At 39.9% G+C, this 15,114-nt stretch overlaps 1 protein-coding gene across 1 annotated transcript in view; it reads left to right on the forward strand.

Moving 5' to 3' along the window:
* Positions 1 to 76: 76 nt before the first annotated feature.
* cdkal1 (CDK5 regulatory subunit associated protein 1-like 1) overlaps positions 77 to 15,114 on the forward strand; it is a 182,517-nt gene continuing 167,479 nt past the window's right edge. The window contains exons 1-3 of the mRNA XM_088306867.1: positions 77 to 241; positions 1,078 to 1,238; positions 1,363 to 1,475. Of these exons, the coding sequence (XP_088162993.1) occupies positions 1,081 to 1,238; positions 1,363 to 1,475 (271 nt within the window). The 5' untranslated portion in view covers positions 77 to 241; positions 1,078 to 1,080. The remainder of the gene's footprint in view (positions 242 to 1,077; positions 1,239 to 1,362; positions 1,476 to 15,114) is intronic.

The raw sequence follows: 15,114 nt of genomic DNA on the forward strand, positions 1-15,114 counted from the left end.
TCGTCGTACTGTGTTCGCAGGTGGTTTTGCAAAACGAACTGGTTCGTTTTTTTGTTTTTTTTTCCTTCAGAATGAAGTTTGTCCCTCTTCTAGCACCGTATCGTACTGTCAGCAAAGTATGGCGGCCATGCAGTTGTTTTGCGTTTGTTTTTGTGCTTCAAATGCTTACCTGCACGTTGTCTGACTGTTGATCGCTGGTGAATTGGAGTCAAAGTGATCAGGTAGCAACATTTAATTTGAGGTAAGAGTAAAATGTTGCAGTATATTATGAATATATCGATACGATATGTGTCACGTGGGTTATACAGCTTTTAAACTAAAGCAGCTAACAGTTAGCAGGGTTCAACCAAACATGTGGTTTACTGTCAACATCATTGAATTTATATGATACAGTGTAAAATCAGTCCCTGCTCCGTGGCAATCGCATCCATGCGCAATAAGAACACCGATGCAAGGTGAATGCACGTGAAAGCAAAGCGAGCGAGTCAAGTTGTCGCGATCTATAGTACCGTTGTTCGGCGTTGCATGCCTTGCGTATGGGGAGAATGTTTTTACAAATGTCAATAAGAAGCTTTGAAAAGAAATACTGTTATCGGCATTAAAACCCGAGGCAACCGATAACATGATATCCGAAAGTGGGTATGTCTTATATTTATAGATTACTGAGATCTAATATAAACAGGGCCTGTCTTTGCGACATTGGGAATTGCCAGAATCATTTGCGTATTCAAGTCTGTACTGCCTCAATCATAAATCACCACGCCACACCACTTTGATTTGTCAGAAAATTGATAAATTGATATTTTGATGTTTAAGTGCAACTATAGATGTGCTTTGATTGTAAGTGGTGTCAATTAAGTTCATGGCCTGCTTCATGTGTAGAGTGTCCTGAGAAAATTTCTTTGATTTGATGCTGTATAAATTAAATGGAATTGAATCGCTATATGTTCGAATCAGATGCAGCAAAAATGAATTTACATTTGAAACTAAACTTAAAAGTTGGCTTAACAACAACACACAATACTGTATAAAAAGTTACTCCTCATTTTTGCTGACAAAGCATTGCTCTTATTTCAGATCATGCCTTCAGCCTGCGACTCTCTGATTGACGACATTGAGGACATGGTGTCTTCTAGTGACCCCACACCTCATGAGAGGCAATCTGCTAGGAGGAGTATCATACCCAGGTCCCGGAAAAAAATGGACATTTTGAACAGCGAGGAGCTCCAAGCTGACAGGTATATTAAATACTTTGATTTCTGTCTCATCCCTATACTTTGTAGAGTGTTGGCATATAAATGTTTTAATAGATTTTGTTCAAGCGTTTTAATACTTAGCCTTTCCACTCATATGTCTTTCAAGTCTGATTCCTGGTACTCAGAAAATTTGGATGAAAACATGGGGCTGCAGTCACAACAACTCAGATGGGGAGTACATGGCTGGACAGCTTGCTGCTAGTGGATACAAAATGACGAGTAAGTAATTTTTATAATGATCTACATTGTGATTTAAAATGATGGGAAACCTACTCAACAAGTAATTGAAATCACAGATGTAACGTTAAAATTCCAGTCTCCTGGAAATTTTGTCGGAAACTTTTGCCTCTACGGTTCAGGCAACCCATCAAAAAAATGCCTTCAGAAGCTGATTGGCCTTTATAGATGTCGTATGCACTGTCCTAATTTGCTGGTATCATGCCCAAATATGTAACTATTTTCTGCATAGTAATTAGGCAAGATTGGGATTTGTCATGTTCAGTCAGACATATTTATTTTGTGTCAAAATAAATTTGCTTACCTGTGTTTGTTACAACATGCCCCTTTTGAGTTGCCTGCCTATGGTGACGCTAAGCAAGGATGTCTCTGTCGGCGGCGTATTTTATAGATGTTGCTCGCACACACTTTGGCGTTAACTAAAAAAACGCATGAAAAGCAAGAGCAAATTATGACTTAATTTCATTGTCCATTTATTGCTCTTGTTGGGAACGTCAACCCCCTCATCATGGCCGCCACATTCGCAGAAAGGTAAAATGTCATTTCCTGTAGTTTCACATTAATTGATTATTCATCATTGAAGATTTGGATGTCGTTGTTGTCGTACTTGTTAGCCTAACGACCATAAGTTAGCATGCCGCTATTCCCAAAACGGTGGGAAATGCTGCATTTAGTCAAGTTAAGTTATTTTCGAGCTGCGATATTGAACATGCATCTCGAGACTATGAGAGGCTCAGAGGATAAACAAAATACTACCTTAACCCCTTAAGTTCAGCACGCCTCACATGTGGCACAAATTGGTCTTTTGTTTCTTAAGTGTTGTGGTAATTTTGTCAAAACCACCACATTATTTTACATTTGTAACAACAGACATTATTATTATAATTTTTTTACGATCTTTTTCGAATGAAAGTACATCTCTTTCATAACCTCTTGGTACCAGGTAAACGTCCATGCTGTGACGAATTTAGACGTTTTTTTTCCCCACTCCTCAATCTTATACTGAGGAAATGATGGTATTTACTAGTAGTTACTAAACAATATATGTTCCACAAATAGAAGGTAAAGTTTAATTTGACAGTAAGGGTCGAATCAATTCAGTTGTACCTTTTTTATATAGAGTCTGAATTTGATGTAATTATTTTATCGAACACAAGGAGGCAGTATTGTTCCATTGGCGAGTCATGTTACAAAAACAGAATTCTCCCTCAACATGTCAGTGCTCTGTGATGTGCTGTGTGATATTCTTGCATGCTTTTCAAACAGATGTTTTGTTGATGCAAAGCACGTTTTATGCTACTGATCTGTTTGAAGGACCGTTGAAACGCATAAACATTTTGAAATTTGTGTTTTTTACAGAAGGCAGAAATGGTTTGCTAAGGGGCTGTTGCAAGCCATGTATTCTTAATCACATGTGCTTCTTTCACTGAGTCCCTAGTAGAAATTTTGAAAATGGGGGAACCAAAAAAGTTTCATTATAGATTAGAAGAGGTTTCAATGCAGCAGAAACAACAGCCTGTATTTTATTCGCTATAAAAAACACTGAGCGGAATTTTGACAAACTGCAAACGTTTCCTGTCAAAAATGTAACAAGAAATGAATCAATGCAGCAGCTCTAGTAGCTGTCTCATGGCATAAGATTTCTTCCCTGTGTGACACCGGAGAACCTGAGGTGAGACACAGCAGCTTCAGCAAAATGAAAAAAAAATATATATATATTTTAAACCTCAGTTGATGTTTTTATTTATTTATTTATTTATTTATTTTATTTTTTATTTTTTTATTTTTAATCCTACCATGAGAAATGAGAGCCTGGGGTAGTACAACACGCCAGAAAACCAGTCTCACGTGGACAGACTTTCAGAGGCTCAAAAAAATGTAATTACCACTACACAGAAATAATTAAATTAAATTTGTTTTCCCACAAATGTTTTTATTTAATGTGAAATCTGATTGAATAGCAAAAGTGTCCGGTAGTACATGAATGAATCAATGCACTGGATGAACTTCAGAGCTTCAATTCACTTTAGAGGTGTTACAGCTTTTGAATGTCTACTTAGGCTGCATAGTAGGAAATCTTAAATTGCCTTCCCGTCACCGTACTTTGATTGTGTAATTGAATAAAAGTACCGTTTTTTAGAAAGTAGGTGCTTGCAGACTTGTTTTCCATTCTCGCTCTCGTTCCTGCGCGGGAAATATCCGCCTTTCTCCCAATCTGATTACTGTTCATTGCTTCTGTAGCTGTTTGACGGTCCATTGCAAATAAAGGTGCAATTCAAGACAGTATAATATAATACTCTCTTGGTAATACGATCAAAAGTTCCTCTTACGGGTAGTGTTTTCTTTTTGCTCAGTTGACTTTCTCTGCTTTCTATAGTCTCATCAATCCTGCTTCTTGTGTTTGTCAAATGCAGTTTCCAAATTGCTGTTATATGCTGGATATGTCTTGACAAGGACCACTGATTTTGTGAGAGGGACTTTTTTTTTGCTTGCATCACAATCCGTTTTCAAACACAGTTGCAATAGTTGTGCGGTGAATTTGTTTTCCAACAACATAACAGGTTTGTGACGTTATTATACGTATCATTATATGAACAGCTGCAGTCTTCTCCTACATTGTTGTTTCCCTGTCATGAGCCTTCTTGGTTGGTATTCTTTTATTCTGTGAAGTAGTTTGAGGCCGCCTCAACCATTGGGGAACATTATTTCCCTCCATTGTCGACCAGTTTTTGCCGTGTCTGCAGGCTAGTGATTAAGGGGAAGCGGCTCTCTGCTCCAGCTGAAGGATTAGTTTGATTCCCGTTTCGTTCTCCTCTTCAGTCTTTTCCTCTTTGTGAGTGTTTCTTTTTTCTCTTACCTCATACTTAGAGAGGCCCCGCCCCTTGCTTTTGGAGTGTGTATTGTTCGTCGAGATTGTCGGACGGAGAAAATTGTATGTCACGGCCAGAATCGACAATGATTCTAGTGAGGTTTATGTGCTTTTTTTGTGAGTAGTGTGTGTGGAATAATGTAGTCTTACTGAACACTGGTTCTTGATATATCATTTTTGGTGCGTTGTGTGTCTTTACAAGACAAACCGGATGACGTCAGATGCGCAACGGATCAATGCCGCATCGTGAAGTCAACCAGTTTCAGACAAAGACCAAGTGATAGAAACATGACATCACCTTCTCTCCCTCCCTCACTTTCTCTCCCCCCTCCCCTAACTCTTTCATTCTTTCTCCAACTATGACATCACCTGGTGTGGAGCGTAGTAGCAGTTGTTGTGGCGGCCTCTAGATGGCAGTCTTACCTCGAGAGAAGTGGAAGGACAGGATGAGGTCATGCATCTAAAAACATTCTTTGTAAATAACATTTTTCTTTTCTCATTCACAATTTTCAGACATCTAACTTTCCCCCCCTCAATGTGAGTTAAATCAAACAGCTAATGTTTGCGTATACAACTGCAAAGGTTAATATTGTTTGTCTTGTAAGCCTTTTTGCATGCTCTCTTAATAATAATCAATCATGCCAGTGCATTTAAATGAAAATATAAATGAACTATAACACAATTCAAAGTCTTTATCTGAATAAAACGGCAGAGTTTCGAAGGCTGCTTTGTTTGCATTGTGTTTACACCTGCTCAACTGCCTGGGCTTGGTCCACACGCTTCATGCCTCCCACTGTGCGACCAAAGAGGGCACTCTTAGCCTGCAATAGTGCAGCGGCAGCAAATGAACCGGTTGAGGTGCTGGAACAATGTGCCAGAAATTGACTTCATAGAAAGGCGTGTACATAAATGCGCATATGCAATCCTACTCACCCGACCTGTCGTACGTCGCTGCCAGCCGTCCTCACACAAAACACTTCAGTTAGGAGTTTTACATAGCGGTTAGGCAAAATGACTCCCTTGTACACAGTGTCAGCCAAATGGGCTGCTCTTAGTTCCTTGTTTGGACACAGGCAGTTGGAGGATATGGCTTCTCACACGGGGAGGTGTGTGAGGTGTTTTGCTTATATGAGGTTGAACAACAGATGTGCACGTATGAAAGCTGAGATAAACATCATTTTCCTTTTTTTTTTTTTTCTTTTTTTTTTTTTCAAGTTTCCTTTGGTTTATTACTGCAAATGTCTCAATGAAAGACAAATTATTAATGCCCCTGGCTGAGGAATGTCATTTTATGGCATTTAAAACTCCAAAGTAATTTTGCCTTTTATAATTTCATCCATTACATATTTAATATGTTTATATTTGGAAATGTGCAATCTTATTAGAGCCATTTGTTTTTCCACACGTTCCTTTTTCATCCGCTCCTGCCGCGGCGAGTGATTGTATTACATCACCGCAGAGTGTTCTCGCTTTTAGTCTGTGCGTGTAGACATCGCATACGCAGCACCTCATTCATTCATAAATCGGAGGGTGAGGATCCTTCTGATTGGCCGACCGTGTGCTACGCAACATTACGCGCCGCCGTGTCATCGTGAGTGAAGCCTTTAAAATGTTCCCCCTAACTCCGCCTCTCACATTTACAAACGAGCACACTTTGCCGTCCGTCAGACACACACTTTCAGAGGTAGTGAGAAGTGGTTCGATTATTGGGCAAGTGAGTGATGTGATGTGTCTGTGTGTGTGTCAGTTTGCAAGATCCGATGGGCTGTCTGTCGTTCCGCGAACTCGCTGCTATACGTCTCCGGCAGTCCACTCCGCCGCCTCGGAGAGGGAAAGCGATGTAAGGAAAAGAGGAGAGGATGTATGCGCAGGATAAAGGATCGAGGGCGCAGTCGAAAGAGTCAGATGCAAAATTTCAAGCGGCAGTCAGCCTCGCAGAAACAGACACTAGTGAGACGCACGGCTGACTATATGCCGCAGTAGCTCGAGCGCTTTAAAGGTAACGAGAAAATAACAGACAACTGAACCAGACACTGGGTGCAATAAATATAATATATGCTGGCTTCGTGCAGCTAAATGCATACACTTAAATAATGTTTATCACTACATTTGCATTAGGTTCTATTTATACAAAGACTCTAAAAGTGTAGAGCAGGCATATGACGGCTGCGGCGGCTGTTAATATGTAAATATGGATATGCAAATTCATTTGTTGACAGGGTTGAACCATTCTGAATATTAAAGTTGTCACATAAACACGTGGAATGCCTAATTATCGCGTACTGAGTCGCTGTGTTTAAAAAACTGACATTTTTAGTCTCAAACAAATACCTAAGCGTACGTTACTAATGATAAGCGTGTGTAATTTTGTACCTGAAGTGGAGAGAAATTCAAATGCCAAATCGCTTGCTTACTTGCATCGTCTGTCTTGCAGACAGGCATGAAAACAAACATTTTCCGAGGCTTGGAATTCCTCTAAAGCCCACAAACAGACCATGAGTCCGAGCCGTCAAGTCTAACCATTTAGGAGCCAGGAAATTGGAGTGATCCCTGGCCCCGTGTGTGCGTGCATGCAAGCATGTGCGTGCATGCATGCGCGTGTCCGGGTGATCCTACAAGGTGACCCTCATGTATGCAGCACCCAGGAACCTTTTAGAAGCAATGGGATTAGGTAACCCAGCCTGGCCTGCTTTTAAAATTCCCTCGGGAGAAATAGGGATAGAGAAAAGAGGAGAGTGGGATTGCGCGAGGAAAGGAGGGATCATCGCTCAATCTCATCTATTGATTACTCCGAGGAAAGGAATTTTGACCATGTCAAAAATGTAATGAAAACTGCCACTGTTGAAAACACAGGACAGAAAATGGAGTGACGCTTTCACTTTGTTTACATGACAACAGCATTTTTGAAACAGCGTCTCAAATGGGAAGTTTTTGAAAACAATTGCAACTTTGCATTTGCAGGTGTATACTGAAAATGGTCGACTGGAAATAAAATGTGTGTGTGGAGTGCATGAGTGAGCATTTCAGTCAAACAGTCATTGGAAAAAACTGTTGTTCTGATTTTGATTCTCCAGCAATGTGTACATTTTCTGCACTGCTATTAAGTCGTATTAAAGTGAACTCGGGCTTCAGCTCCTGATTATTTGAATAATCTCTCTCTTTCTCTCTCCATATAAATAAATCCAGTACAGTCTTTTAACGCACTATAAGCCGCTCCTTTTTGCATTGCTACCTGCCACCTCTTTAAATGTGACGCGGTTTATTTCAGTTTTTTTTTTTTTTTACTGAAGTACTTAATGCCGATTTACCCACATTATCAAAAAGGATTTTTCTTTTTTTTTTGGGGGGGGGGGTTGTGATGTGTTTTCTAAAAAAGCACACTTAGTAACCCATCTTAAGTTGATTTTGGGATCATTGGTTAAAGTCAAAACGAATAATGAATGGGAATTCTGGACGAGAGTCCGAGCTCGAGTATTTATATATCATATATACACCGGCAATGTCTACTGAAGACAATTTTCACGGGTGTCAAGCAGTTGGTGAGTATGCCTGTAACGTGACTTTCTAAGTGACCTCGTCAGTAATTGGAAGATGCAGTGCCGTGTTTCTTAGAGCTCTTCTACCCAGAGCTAAAATAATTTGGTTAAATCAGAAATATGCAGTCTGTTGTCGTTTCTGCGCAACCACTAAACCGTCAAAACTTCCACATGAGGAGAGATTCCAACATTTATAGTTTTCTTCGCCAAGTATTTGTGTCTACATTCTGTTGATGAAAAAACAGGCCTGTGGACGTGAAACAGCAGTGGCTGCTTTTCCAGAAGTGTGGCTGGACGTAATTTAACGTGGAATGGTTTTGTGATTAGCTGGCGACCAGTCCAAGGTGTACCCCGTCTGTCCCCCAAAGTCAGCTGGGATGGCCTCCAGCTCACCCGTAACCCAAATGATGACAGATGCTACAGAATTGGGATGGATGAATGACTCAGGGCTTGAGGCATTTAATGGTCTCACAGCGAAACAAAATACTTGATCATAATAAAATATATATTTTTTATTTGCATTAATTATATTATTGACATTGAATGAAATACTTTTGTGTTCTTGTACCAATTGTCCTCATCACATGCAGCCAAGTGTGAGATGGGAAGAAAAGCAAATGTGTTGCTGGTAGTTTGTAACGTGTACTTAACTTGCACTTAGACAATAAAATCCTTTAATTTGCTCAAAAACTGACAGCGAGCCTTATGATCGAGTGCCCCTTATGTATGGATGTCGAATGGAAGTGGAATGAAGTTTGACTTATTTGCCGTACTTGTTTGCTTCCCTTAATGTGCAGCAATGCGCCTTATAACCTCGTTTTATGCGCATATTTCGTATAATAACCTGTTCAAGACTGCGTTTATATGGTAATTGTCCCAGATTACACACTAGGAGAGACCCTGTGTTTTATTTCCGGCATGTGAGTGCAAGAGCACGGAAAACTAAGAAAGACAGACTTGATTGAGGTATTCATGTGAGGTCAATTAAGAAATCTATACAATTTATACGCTGTTTCCCCTAAAGGATGTTGATGCCTTGTTTCCCAAACTCGAAAAGCAATAGGATATTTTGAGCCAAGATAATCATAATGGTATTTCCGGTATCTATATTTCTAAGCACTCCATTTCCTAATGAAGCAACATGGGCATAAATGATTCGAGTGGCTAGAAATGGGATTTCCCACCGGGTTTTGGGTGGATTTGGGGGGGGGGGTATTCCCTATTCCCCACCGAAGTCAGCCAGCCAGTCACCCCTTGTTATCCCAGGAAAACTGTCTGTGTTCTGCAGGGATTTGAAATGTCCCGAAGGCTTATATTGGAAATAGCGTGGATGTGATTTCAGCAATGGTATAAAGAAGAAGCTATTGGATCAACAGGGAGGAGGAATATTTCAAGTTGGGGGGGAAAAAAAAAGATTTTGGAACTTGTCTCTGCTCTTTATTCTTGGAGGACAAATTTTGAGAGGACGTACCTGACTTCTTGACAGCCGCTCGGAAAGAACCAAAGACAAATCGATATTCTTTGACATTTTCTTTGTGGGTTTGTCATTTTGTCTCTCTTTTGGTATAATTAGCTTGTCTGTTCCATGAAAAGATGATCCTTTTGGTCTCTCACTCGACTAATTTGTCCTCTTCTGTATTTTCCCCGTCGTCTCAACTCAACAAAAACAAATGAAGATGAAATTCACGCTTGAAAGACATTCACAATTAATGTGACGTGAGGGGCGTGATTGAGTGCAATTGCGTCCGAAGCAAAAGAAATTCAGAACGATGCATTCAAGGGGCGTGCAACAAATGGGTTTTCAAGGCCGACTTCAGGCAACACCCTTTACCTTTTTTCTATTGTTTTGTAAGATGACCCTTGCTTTCTGTCTCCGGCTGCATCCAATTCTCAGACATTAGTGGCATGACCGCCTTCTGAAATGGAAAGCAAAGTGTTCGTGTTCATATAAGACCGTGTGCTGAAGAGAAGCCCTGGCTTACTGCTTTATATGATGTATGAAGGACCTGTGGAAAAAGGAATATGAAAGGAAGGTTAACGGAATTCAAGTATTTTGCAGTGTGTAAGACTAGTGGTGTGTGTATGGGCATGTCATTGGTTTTGTAATAAATTAATTCGACACGTCCCTGTCTAATCTTTCCTTCATACATATAAATGACTTGGCTATGTGTTAGATTTCCATGTGAGAGCACAGGTATTAGATAAAGTGGAGTTAAAAGCTGTGAATGATTTGAGCAGCGGGTTTAATTTGAATCGGCGTCGGACATAGTAACCTTGATCACCAAGCAGAAAAAAAAATGATTGGAGGCTTTGGCAGGACCTTGCTTGACCAGAGAAATGCTGCATGAATATACAGTAAGCAGCTCATTACCTACGTGTGCGTGTGCGCGTACAGGCGAGCGTGCCGTTAGCCTCATCATTTGTCGGCTGGCCATACCGGAAGGCTATTTGTTTGCAAATAATAATTTAGCTTGATTTTGTTTATGTTTAAACTGGAACTGGTTTGTGATTTCTTTTGTGTCCACCATTTCTGATTCACATGGTCACGGGACTGGAATTCAAAACACAATGTTGTCTTATCATGGCTGAACCCTAAGCATTTATTTGGACGCATTTATTCTAAAAACGGCTCCCATTATAAACAAACATGTACCTTGCAGGCTTCAAAGTTTGTATTGCTTTAGGACAGACATGGGCAAAATATGGCCCGAGGGCCACATGCGGCCCGTTAAACGTTTTAATCCGGCCCGCCGAACTTGAAAAAAATAAATGAATCAACCTTGTTAATGTTTTATTTTCAAAATACTGTGGTGTGTCAAAGAGAGATATTTTGTTGTAATGCTTTTGTTCATTATCATTTCAAATTAAATGTATTTTTCTTCTCCGATGAGGTGAGGTTACCAAAACACTCCATCCATCTGCTCCTGGCTCTTCTGTCAAATTTTAGAACCCATTGTGGCCCACCAATCAAAAAGTTTGCCCAGCCCTGCTCTAGGACTACGCTATACGAAATTTCTCGTATGGCGTTGCTTCTTTTTTAAACTTAGAAAGTTGCAGAAATTACAGTTTTTTTTAAGATGATGAATGCATGACCCATTTGAAGTACCGACAATTGTATTTTATACACGCAATCACCGCAAATGCAATAGTTCTTGTGGAAAACAACTGACCGCTCTCAGTGTTGATATTAGGCAAATTGCCCTCTGTTAAAGTTGGTACGAGAGCATATAACACCCGTGCTGGCAGCTTTGCAAGCTCTCTACGTTTTTATGTTTTTATGTTCATGGGTCTCCTCTTTGTGTGCCAGCTCGGGGTCATCATGAATCACTTGCCAAATATTTTCATCCAGTGGTTCGAAAGTAAACACAGCCAATCATGCATAACACATCCCTCCAAAGTCTTATGATGCCTTAATCATTTTTTCCTCATCATTTTTTTTCAATTTCTTTCTTTGTGGTTTCATTGTATTGACTATTAATGTCGTGCCATTATGTTGCAGAGCACATTTATATCTGCTCCTCTGCCTCCTTTACTAATTATGAAGAATAACTATTTCAGAAGCGATAACATCTTGGGATGATTTTCCAAAGTACTCAATGTATTAATACAAGGGCTGTCAAAATTAAAGCGTGAACTTGAGATTAATTTTTAAAACTATGTCACTTTAATACTATCATATTAGCTCATCATCTTTAGCCCATCATCTCAGAACAAAACAGCCTGCTTAAGTTACCTCTCGGCCTTGCAAACCAACACTGCTGGAGTGCGGTGCTTACAACTAAATTACAACTAAAAGAATTCCTGTTCAGGTTACTCAATTTAGATTGAATTCAAGGATCAAACAAAGCTATTAGAACAGTCTTTGAATTAAAATACGCTTCATATTTGGTGATTTTACATTAATTGCAAGATATTATTGAAGTAAAAATCTGTTCAAAGCTTCACAAAAAAATAGTAGAAAAAATGTAATTAATAACAATTAATTACAGATTTCTTTGCGATCAATTAGTTGAAAAAATGTAGTCGCTTGACAGCATTAATGTGAAGTCAAACTCCCTGCGGTTTCGCCATTTAAAATCCCCTCACAATATTGTGGATAAACGTCCACCCTCTATAGTTGGGTCAAACTCGACGATTCATGAAAAACGGTTTTAATTTTTCTTTGCCTTTTTTTTTGTGTGTGTGTTTGTGTTTACTAGTGTGTGAAAGGCTACTACGAATTGCAAAGTGCTTACCGGGTCAATACAATTAAAATGGGAAAACAAAGCAAGTTTTCTCGCCGTAGACGATCTCTGGTAGGATCTCTGCCATTTTCAAGTTGTCATCACTCCACATTTCCGGCAAAACAGGACATGTTTTTTTGACGTTTGTTCGGGATGGCAGAAGGACTATAGCAGCTCTTTGAATCAGAATGATTAAACTTCCATGATTCCATTCGGATTCTGGCTTTTTTATTTCGTTAATGTGGAAATATGAAACTACACTTTGAAAAATCATTTTCACATCACCAAAAATGCCCGAAAAAGAATTTTTTATGCATCTTACTTAGATGGACATCTACATTAATGTGAAAATATGAAGGCTGCTTTGCCTCCTCTGTTTACATTTAATGATTTGATAAAGCAGCACCACTGCATATATTTCTCATTCACTACAGCTCTTTTTAATGTCACTTGAAAGTGAAGTGAGAAAAAAAAAATCCCAGTCATGGTATGATGTATAATTTTTCATAGAATAACTGAAACTATCGCTATCGTGATATAAAATGGCTTATATCGCGATCCCCCCCATATCGGCCAGCGCTATTGTTGTGATATTACATTGGTACTTATGCGCTACCCCCTAAAATTATTGGAACAGTTATGACGAATCATTTTTTTTGTTGTAGGGTGGAATAAAAGCTGAAACGTATCTGTATTTGTTTGTCGAACGTTAACATCAGTGAAGAGGCGTTTTTCAACAACACCATTTTTTTTTTTGCTCTCCCTCTGAAAAGACATACTGTAAACAAATATGAAGTAGTAAAAATCTAAAGTGTGTTTCCATGCTCACAATGTCAACCTGCTCTCTTATTTGAGACTTTTTTGTCTCCAGTCTGCGACAAGTGGCCTATTGATCTTCAGACTTTTTTTTTTCTCCCCCTTGCAATGTCAAAGAAATTATTATGTTTTTGTGGTCTTGTATTCTTAAAAGACAAGTCTTGCTTTTTTGATCAACTTTGTTTGCAGCAATTCTCTTGTATTTCCACACACAGCCAAGGTGGCTTTACAACTGTCACTGCCGTCACTTTGAGGTTGGGCACGATCAACTTTTTATCAGCCGTGGCTTGAAGCGTGGCTTACAGCAGCAAATGAGCTGAGTGGAACAGATGACAGCAGGACCCCCTGCTGTGGTGTTTGAATGACAGAATGAGTGCTTGCATATAACACATCACCGTGTGCCAAATTTGAGGTGGGATGCCCCTTTTATAGGTAAATGAATTAGTGTAACATGAGTCCTTCTTTGAAAGTTTCCGAAAATACAGCGCGTCTTAACGATGTCTAGTGATGCATTGCTTTCCGAATACCTGTCTTGGTTTGTTGTTATCCGCTCACAGCATGGGCGCCGCCGCTTGATTTAGTTCCTGACCACGCCACATTAAAGAGATTCAGATGTGTACAGCCAGAGGATTTGCATATAAAAAGACGGTGACAGGACGTTGGATAATTTTGACGCCATCTGCTGCCACTGGAATTTGTTAAAGGCTGATGTGTTCCTGTGCATTTGTTTGTGTGTTTAGTGTGAATGTGTATTCATTTGCGGCACGTACACTCGCTTCCCACTCGTGTTTTTTTTTTTCCTGTTGCGATTACTCATGAACACACACTGCGAACTGATGCATGCATTATTTACGAAGGAAAACACTTCAAATTGTTTCATTTTGTAATGATTTATTAATTTGGAGGCAAGTTCTCGGAGATCGCGCCATCTAACTTATGTATTCATGCTCAGAAGCGTGGCGACTCTCACGCAGGCAACAAGAATGTTCACTTACTTATTCCTTCGCTGTTTCGTGTACTTTAAAGGTTCTCTGCAATGTAGCGTCAGTTGAGACTCCTTGAGGTATTTCAAGAATCTGCTTGATACTCGATAGATGTTTCTTTTGAAATGGATTTACGAATGTTTAAACGGTGCATACAACTTATGTGTAGTTGTGATGTGTGAGCCTGACCTTTGGTGTCTTATAAACAAGCTCCAGTGTGCTTTAAATGTTGATGCGGTCTGTTTATTGAACTCAAGTAACCAAACTTGCTTTTAGATCAAATAGACCACGCAGTTCCAAATTATATTGCTGTGTTTTTATTTGTGGCGGTTATCTTTCATGGTTTACTGTGAAAAATTATCCGTGCATCCATCCTTCCATTTTCTAAGCCACTTCTCCTCACATGAGTCGCGGGCAGTAGGTGAGGTACACCCTGAACTAGTTGCCAGCCAATCGCAGGGCACACAGAGACGAACAACCATCCGCGCTCGCACGCACACCTAGGGGCAATTTAGAGTGTTCAATCAACCTACAACACATGTTTTTGGAATGTGGGAGGAAACCGGAGTACCCGGAGAAAACCCACGCAGGCACGGGGAGAACATGCAAACTCCAACCTGGAAGGCTAGAATTGAACCCGCGACCTCTGCATTGTGCAGCCATCGTGCTATAAAAATGTTTTTTTTTCTCTCTAATTTTTAAACAGATAACACTGGTTATTACTGTTGCATTGTTGTGATGTATTGCCCAGCCACGTTTACATGCTGTAAAAGCACCTTGATTGCGGGGGTGTTAGTTTAATTGATCAGCAGGCATTTGCAACTTACTATATTTATTTTGGCATTTCATCTCTCACCGTTCCATCCTTTTGCTTCTTCTTCTCCCACAAACAGCTCTTGTCTTTGTGTCCTTTTGTTGGATAATACATTTTGAAATGACAGGTGCTGCATTCAGAATGCTTATAATCCCAAGATATTAACTATTTTGCTGAACAAAGCCAGAAGGCACATCCGCTTTCCTTGGTGATGCGCAAGGAAAAACAGAGGCAATAAAGTTGTGTGCGCGTGTTGGCATGATGTGAGTAAGAGCAGCCGTTCTAATCGTCTGCTTTTCTGCCAACATCCACATTCCTTTTACCGCTATGTGCTAAGCACTTGGGCCAGAATCTTGTATGCAGGGTTGGAGGCTGTGATT

The sequence above is a fragment of the Idiotropiscis lumnitzeri genome, chromosome 10 (genome assembly GCF_059441095.1).
Source record: "Idiotropiscis lumnitzeri isolate Australia: NSW breed Sydney's pygmy pipehorse chromosome 10, RoL_Ilum_1.0, whole genome shotgun sequence".
NCBI classification, from domain to species: domain Eukaryota; kingdom Metazoa; phylum Chordata; class Actinopteri; order Syngnathiformes; family Syngnathidae; genus Idiotropiscis; species Idiotropiscis lumnitzeri.